This window comes from Lactuca sativa, chromosome 1 (genome assembly GCF_002870075.4).
Source record: "Lactuca sativa cultivar Salinas chromosome 1, Lsat_Salinas_v11, whole genome shotgun sequence".
In the NCBI taxonomy this organism is placed as follows: Eukaryota; Viridiplantae; Streptophyta; class Magnoliopsida; order Asterales; family Asteraceae; genus Lactuca; species Lactuca sativa.
The window spans coordinates 46,697,886-46,706,235 of record NC_056623.2 but is presented as its reverse complement, the minus strand read 5'-3'; the positions used below and the strand labels follow the sequence as shown (position 1 = coordinate 46,706,235).

Below are 8,350 nucleotides of genomic sequence, written 5' to 3'. Positions count from 1 at the left end.
GGTTCCATGAGCCCTCCTGACCCTATTGCCGTCTGCCACTGTGGAGGACCAATGACGTCACCATGAGTTAGCTTCTCCAACATATGTGACTATGCAGCCGGGGAAAACATTATTTTTCTTTCTGTTGTACAAAATCAAGATATAGAAATACGTTAGTTGTGAGATCCATATACTACATGAGTTTATTTAAAAAAAAAATATGAAGATCTAAATATTTGAAAAGTTTGAATTTATAAGAAAAATGAAAAAAATATTGAATTATTAAAAATGAAGTGTTTTTTTTTTCTAAATTAAATTTAAACAAATAATTTAGATAAATAACAAATGAAACTAATAAAACTTTAATTTACAAATTTTAAAATTAGAAGGTAAGTTCTTTAATAAAATTGACATTTATTTATTATTAGATTTATTGCAATTATTATATTTAAATATTATATGAAATTTAATAAAAAAAACTATAAAATGACATGTGAAAAAACACTTAATTTAAAATAACGACAAAATGACTATAACAAAATAAATGAGAGTGTAACATATAATAAAAACCCAAACATGCATAGTCTTCTTTCATTATTAACCAGTGTCTTGTGATCCTTGATTCATTATTTTATTTTTATTGAAAACGACTTCCTTTTTTTTTTTTTTTTTCTGGATTCTTCCGAATGCTATATATGATACTTATTATTCATATATGAAATATCATATGGAGGGACATTTATGTAATAAGGCCAACTATTTCCTTTCCACAGTACTTGATGGTTTTTGAGTAGTTAACTTCAGTTGTGTAAATCAATAGGTTCAATGAGGTTGCTGATTTTTTTTCAACTGCATTAATTAATATCATTCAACAAAGCTTATATATACTCCATACTACAAAGAAAATGAAGGGGGGATGGGATTATGAAATGCAAAATTATATACTCCATATCCGCAGATATGCCTTCTGAAGTACCTTATGCATTAGTAGTCACTTCAGCAAGCATAACAATTTACATGACAGGTGGATTGATAGAGGCTGGACATTACATATTGATATATTTGTTTCCTTCTTTTATAAAAATAACAGAGCATGTAAGATCTAGATTACTCAAGAAATTCTGTATATGCTAAGAGGCTGGAATATCATCTTACTTCTACTTTTAAGGATCCATTCCGTTTGTTAGACTAACCGAAAAACTTGCTGTTAATTGATAAGTTAACTTATGAATTGATAATGTTTGGTAAAAAATAGTTGTTAAGTTAGATTGTAAATGTAAAATGACACAAATACACATTTAGATATATAATTAAAAACTAGCATTATAGTATATAACTAATGATATATTTGGAATATTTTTGAAAAAACTCCATAAGCTTCTTTAAATCTATTTCAAAAGTTATCAAAAACTAGCTTATAAGCTAGTTTATAAGCTATAATAAGTTATTTTTATGGTTTTAACATACAACAATTACAATAAACTAGTTTATTTTTTTAGTTAAAAGTTATATTTTTACCCGATCAATTAACAACAGTTTTTCATATGAACATGATTGTGGGTAATGTGAGGAGTGTCTAAATCAGATGCATTTGTAGCTTCTTTGCAACTTGCGGATTGATAGCTGCATATCCAAGTTGTATCACACTTTTATTTCTTTTATTTTCCAAAAAAGAAAACCACGTACGTTTCTTTATTAGCAAGTGGGCTTCTTCAAGTCTCTAATGTGATCGACTTTATACTATTTTAAAACAGAACTTTCTAGTCTCAAAAGTCAAAAGTCAAGACAAATTATTAGGAGTAAAGAAATTGTAACATCAATTATTTCAAAAAAAAAAATTATTTCAAAATAAAAGGTTTACTTTTATTTATTATTTATTGAGTATTATTATTATTATGTTAGATTATTAGACTATAATCTCCAATTCTAGAAAAACACATATGATCAAAAGAGCTCAAAATCCCTTTTTAATCATCTGAACAGTTTCTTGGTTAAGAAAATCTTGATTTAATTGGATGATGTTAACTGATTGATAATTTCACAGGCTTTAATTAAAATAATTTGGTTGTTCAATTTGATTAAAAAATTTAAGAATTCTTAAAAAAGCAACAATTGATATATACCAATTATAATCTTTGAAAGTTTTGTGTTTTATTATTAAACAATTAAATCTGAATATCTAAATACATCATCAGATGATTCACCAAGATCATACTTCAAGTATTTAAATCATCGTTTCATTTCAAAATCATAAAAAACAACTAATAAAGTAGTGTCTCCTATCAACCTAGGAATTCAACATTCATGTCAATCACTTTAATTGGCCCTACACCAACTTCCAACCTTTTCCATACGATTAAACTTAGTGAAAACAGAAGTTTCTCGAGAGAAAGGGCCCCACACAATTACACCCTAAAAATATCTAAACCCCCGAAATCAACGCAAACCGTTGATCTATTCCAATCCAACAGCCTTAAACCTACACAAATTGCTACCTTTATGTACGCTCTTCTCTTCTGCAACTTGACATATATATTTATAGCTTCTTTCTCGAGTGTTCTTGCGACATTCAGCGTACATACCATTCATGGGTGGTGGGTTGGTTGACGCTGACTCATTTCCTCTGCTCTTTATCCCCACATAAACTTTCAATTACTCGGTCAAAGATGCTCAGCTGCCTATAACAGCTCTCTGTTATTTCAAGAAGCCAAACGATTGAATTCTGTATCTTTGTTTAGAGTATTTCATTGATTTGTAAAATGGGTGGAAATGGTGTAAAAAGTAGTGATTTTTATCAAGTTTTGGGATTAGAGAAGGGATGCACCGAAGCAGAGCTCAAGAACGCTTACAAGAAGCTTGCACTGGTTAGAACTTTTATTTTCGAAATATTTTCTCAAATGAATCTTTTACTTGAATAGTTTGTATTCTCAAATTATGTGTTTTTTTTACAGAGGTGGCATCCAGATCGTTGTTCGGCGTTTGGTGATTCCAAGCACGTGGAAGAGGCAAAGAAGAAGTTCCAGGATATACAAGAAGCCTATTCTGGTAATTTCCTTATGTACTCGTTTAGAGTTCGATTTGGATTATGTAAAGATGTTTGTACTTAAAAAAGATGGATTCTTTTTGAGGTTTTTATAAATGAGTTTCCGAAGTTGTTGACTGACTTCCTTCATATTTTTCTGTTTCATAGTGCTTTCAAATGCCAACAAAAGATTCATGTACGATGTAGGAGTTTATGATAGTGATGATGACGAAAATGTAAGTTCCTCGTTGGAAACAATTCATACACAATGTTCCTATTAACTTTTGACCTGAAACTGGGCCACCATACAAAAGAAAGAATTGTTTAATGAGAAGAATTATGATTGGATCTCAAAACATTTTGATACAACAAACTTTCCATTCGAGTTATATTTCCTAATCTTGAAATTGGCCATAAGAATCAAGATCGTAGTTTATGACCCAATCAAACTTATACTGATAAATGAAACTGGAAGCAGGGGATGGCTGATTTCTTGAGCGAAATGGCAGTGATGATGAGTCAAAACAAACCTGCGGTAAGTTTACTTTTTTCTACCACTTTTACAATCGAACCTTTTTGGAACCAAAATTAATGGTGGAATAAGCTTCGCACACTTTAGTGATGATAAAATGGTCCTTAATTACTTGTCCAAACTTAATATGAAGATGGAAGGTGAGGGTAAATTGGTCCAAAACCCGAAACTTTTGGTTCATTGCAATCTTAGTTTTGATAGGCCTTTAAAGGGAAGTGGTTGGTGTATACCTTTTAGCCATTATAGTATGGTAGGCCCTTCTTGATGTTAACTCAAACTATTCATGTCTCTCGCCTGTTATGTTAAATCAACTTAATTTGTAAAACGAATATATTGTGGTCCAAGAGGGTGAGTCTGTATTCTTCTAGTAAACCCTCCTGATATGAAAGATTGAAAGTGACGTGCTTTTGTCCAAATCTTGATTTCAAAAAAAAATACAAAATTTGAAATTAGTTTATGGTGTAAAACAGGAAAATGGGGAGGAGGCTTTTCAGGAACTAAAGGATTTGTTTGAGGAGATGTTTGAAAGTGATATCGAATCACTTAGTTCTTCTTCTCAAACAGGAAGTGCGACTTCTCATTCATCTTTGTTTTCAAGTTGTGGTGAAAGTTTGAGTTCTAACAAGCGAGGTTCCTCAGAGATGTCAGATACCAAGGTTGAAGATGCTCAGTTTGAAGGATTTTGCATAGGGGTTGGTGTACACTATTCTTGGTTTTTTATAGTTCATTTCTTGAAATTGATGTGTGAATGAATCTAACATTAATGAATGGTGTTTTGTTTGTGGGTGTTTGAAGACAGGCGGGTTGCCACCGGGAAGGTTTGAGGAGAGAGGGAAGGGGAGGAGCAACAGAAGGGTGTGTTCAAGAAAGGGGTGGCGCTAGATAGCTGTGCTACCTTCTTAATTGTCTCTGGTGGAAGCTCGAAGGAGCATCACTTTAGGCGAATCTTGGAGTCGACTTAGTGTTGACTAATTTCTTGTAAAGCTTGATTGAGATTAAAAAACTGGCTGCAAAGTTTATGTTTGTCTAATTTCATTCGATGCAATAGTAGTAATTGGTGCGATTTTGCTTATGTCACAAGTTAGTTGCAAACTATTGATCCTATGAATGTAGGCGGCTGAGACTCTAAACCAATCAAAAATTTGGGACCATTTACTTTTATTATTATGTTTAATATTATAAACCTTCATTGATAAACTAAAAATTTATAAATAAGGAGTTAATTTTTTTATTATATAAATGTTTTTTTAATATATTTATGATATTAAGTTATTTTTTCTAGTTTTTTTATGTGTAATTTCTTTAATAAAATTTTATAATCAATTTTTTTTATTAAATGTTTTTTAATTGATAAAATAGTTAATCAATCAGTTATTTTTTTGTGATATTATAGATTTTAAATAATTTTTTTAAACAATTTTAATTTAGAAAAACTCTCTTTTCTGCAGAGAAAATAATTGCATGAATAGTTAATATAATTGTATATGCAACATATACATTTGAAAAAGAACTAAACTTTTTAATGTAATTAAATATACTGATAATTGTATTACATTCTAAATGTATATTATCTCTTAAAAGTTTTAGTTCTTAAAATAAATCTAAATTGTCAATATCTAAGTTATTATCGTGATTTAAAGATTTTTTCAGATTTAAACAATGTTTTTTTAAAGTATTTCATCAAATGATTTTAATTTTTTTTATACTAAATAGAAAACCAAAAATATGTTTGAACTCATTAAATTGATCAAATCTACTTTTAAGTGATGTAATAATTTGATTACTATATATAAAAAGTAATCAATTTTAAATAACTTAGGAGTTTTAATAGTTTTATTAACAAAATTTTCATTTAATCGTTTACTTCTTTGAATGATATGTATTTCACGAAATTCAGATTTTACTTCCATTTCTAAAACCAATTCTTTTGCATCATCTAAAATCTCTTCAAACCCGTTTTTATTTTTCAAAGAAACAGAAAAGTCCATTTAATTGATCTATAGCATCATTGATACATATATCATTTTGATTGCAAGTTTTTATTAAAAGTGTTAATAGCAAGCAAGACATCATACCAAATAATCATTTCTAATAAAGATTCAAAGTTTTCAGTGTCATACTTAGCTAAACATTTAGCCTCACTTTTAATTTTGGATCTCCATAATCTTTAGATAATTGTAAAAGTGTATTTCTTAATTGTGGTGCTTAAAATCTAATTGCTTTTACACTTTGTACCATACTTTCCCAAGGAGTTTGCGTTAATACTTTAAGTGTTAGGTTTAATATATTTTCTTGTAATATTTTCCACCTTTTAGTTGATGAAGCAAATATCGAATATATACATTGTATAACTCCAAAAAGTTAACTAGCTTTAGGACACGAATCAACCATATCACAAATTACTAAATTTAAACTATGACAATCGCAAGGAGTGTATAATGCTCTATGATTAATATCTAACAATCGTTTCTGCATGCTTTGATGTTTTCATTTCATATTTGATCAATTGTCATAACCTTGACCCTTAATATCATTTATATATAGTCTTATATTTTTAATTTCATTAATTATAACATTATATAAGCCTTTATTGATTTGTATTTCTATAATTAAAAATTCTAGAAAGTACGTTTTAACTTCTATATGAGTTGTTGAAAGATCTAAACATCGTAAGATAATTGATATTAATTTGTTCCTTATGACTTGTATTTAGCTTATTTTATTTTCTTAAACATTTTATTTTTAACTTCTTATGCTAATAAACTGATAAGTTTATTTTGAATATCGTGTCCAAGATAATGGTTATGAATTTCTTTGTTTTTAATTCGCCTAATATGTTGTTGCATAATATGATCAAATTTTCCAATCATTTCAATTATACTTAAACAATTACCATTATTTTCTTCATAAATCTTTTCATTTGTTTCATTAAATGCTAAATTATTTTTTCCTAAAGTTTTTGTTACAACGATGATTCTTTTTAAAACATTTCCCAATGTTCTTTTTATTTATTTATTTATTGTTTGCTTGACAATTGTTTTATTATTATCTAATATAGTTTGTAAGTAAATCCATGCCTCATAATAAGAATGTGTTCGTTACTTGCTTCATGTCTTTTTAGCTAACATAATAGAAATATGGATCCGATCATTGTTACTTTTATTTGCTAATGAACATGTAGATATATTTACATTAAATAATCTACAACAGAAACAAAAAACTATATCTACATTCATGGAATAAACCAATCATGATCATTCATATTTTTCTCCATGTGGTATTTTTTGCATATAAATATATGTAGTAAAGCTTCTTAAATGTTGATCTTTTGGAAAGTTAAAATTATAGAGCTTAATTGGATATTTTTCTATGATTAAATCTCTTAAATTTGTATTAATATTATTCCATCTACTTGGATCATATATGTTCAAAGGCTCGATATCCTTTTTAATATTAGTTTTGTTTGTTATCATTTTTAGTATTAGTTTGTTCGTTATCATTTTCACTATTAATTTGTTCATTATCATTTTCAATGTTAGTTTGTTCATTATCATTTTTATAGTAGTTTGTTCGTTATCAATTTCAATATTAGTTTGTTCATGATTATTATTATTATGAAGATTAGTTTGTTCTTGTTCGTTATCAACATTTTTTTATGTAGTTAAAAATTTTAAAAACGACCATTTCTGTAATTCTATAAAAGCTTCTTGTTGCATTTTCATTTTCCTTTTTAAATCCCCGGATTTGTATTTCTCTTATACATGATCATTGATTATTTGATTAATAATAATCACCAAGACAACTACAAATGAACAAATAGTAAACTGGAAGTAATGGATTATATATTAATGGAAATACATGATGCTTGTCTGCTTGACATCGTGAGTCAGTGACATTTGAGTTCTTGATAGCCTTGAAAATAAAAGATAATGGAAAACTCAAATTCGTTCCTACCCTAATTCTATATTATGTAACCAATGGACAATGGATAATTTAAAAAAAAACTAACCCTAATCGGCTATTAATCCTAATAGATAATGAAATAATAGAAAACTCAAAACTGGAAAGTGGAAAGTGGAAACACTGCACATACCGTTTCAGTTCTTGACAGCCTTGAAGTTTTGACTTTTGATTTTTGAATAATGGAGAATAATAGAATCAGAGAAGCCGAGAATCAGAGAATGGAGAATAAGGAGAACATAAGGTATTTCAGGCTTTCAGTTTTCAAGAATCAAGATTGGAGAAGCCGCGAATCAAGAATCAGAGAATGAGAAAAGAAGAACAGAAGCACGTGAATCTTCACTCACTTGTAAGAATCGAGACTTTTAGTTTTGCCTTTTGATTTTTGTGGCATGCATAACTGTGATTGGAGGAAGATTCGAGATTTGTTGAAAGAGCTTGGGTTAAGTAGGACCCGTTAGAATTAGGGGTCCTAAGCCTTAGCTTAGTTATACACAAAGTAAGGCCAACCCTGGGTTAGAGTTTTTCTTGGTGATGTTAAATACTAATAACAATTTTTTTTATTATCATAATGAATTGATTTTCGGTTCAACAATATCAATCATTTATATCCTAACATTTTCTTAAATTCCATGTTTTGTATAATTAACCATCTTTATTTTATAGTATTGCATTTTACACTCTATTTTATGTAAATGGAAAATTTTAGGATTATTATATGCATATAGCTAGGATTATTTTATCACATCGTGGACATTGATGTATATAAATATGCACTTTTGTTATTAAAGATAGCCATTTAATATTTACAGTAGATATTATATCATTTAACAACTAACTATATATCTGGCCATACA

At 28.5% G+C, this 8,350-nt stretch overlaps 1 protein-coding gene across 2 annotated transcripts; it reads left to right on the top strand.

Annotated features, from left to right (window-relative positions):
- Positions 1-2,522: 2,522 nt before the first annotated feature.
- On the top strand, positions 2,523-4,605 carry LOC111882450 (uncharacterized). 2 transcript variants are annotated; one of them, XM_023878826.3, is made up of 6 exons: positions 2,523-2,843; positions 2,931-3,024; positions 3,170-3,237; positions 3,480-3,536; positions 4,004-4,225; positions 4,333-4,605. In XM_023878826.3, the coding sequence occupies exons 1-6, from the start codon at positions 2,739-2,741 to the stop codon at positions 4,417-4,419; spliced, it is 633 nt and encodes a 210-aa protein (XP_023734594.1). In that variant the 5' UTR covers positions 2,523-2,738; the 3' UTR covers positions 4,420-4,605. The 2 variants fall into 2 exon arrangements, with proteins under 2 accessions (XP_023734594.1, XP_023734589.1); XM_023878821.2 differs by having other exon boundaries at positions 2,525-2,843; positions 4,329-4,605.
- The last annotated feature ends 3,745 nt before the right edge of the window (positions 4,606-8,350 follow it).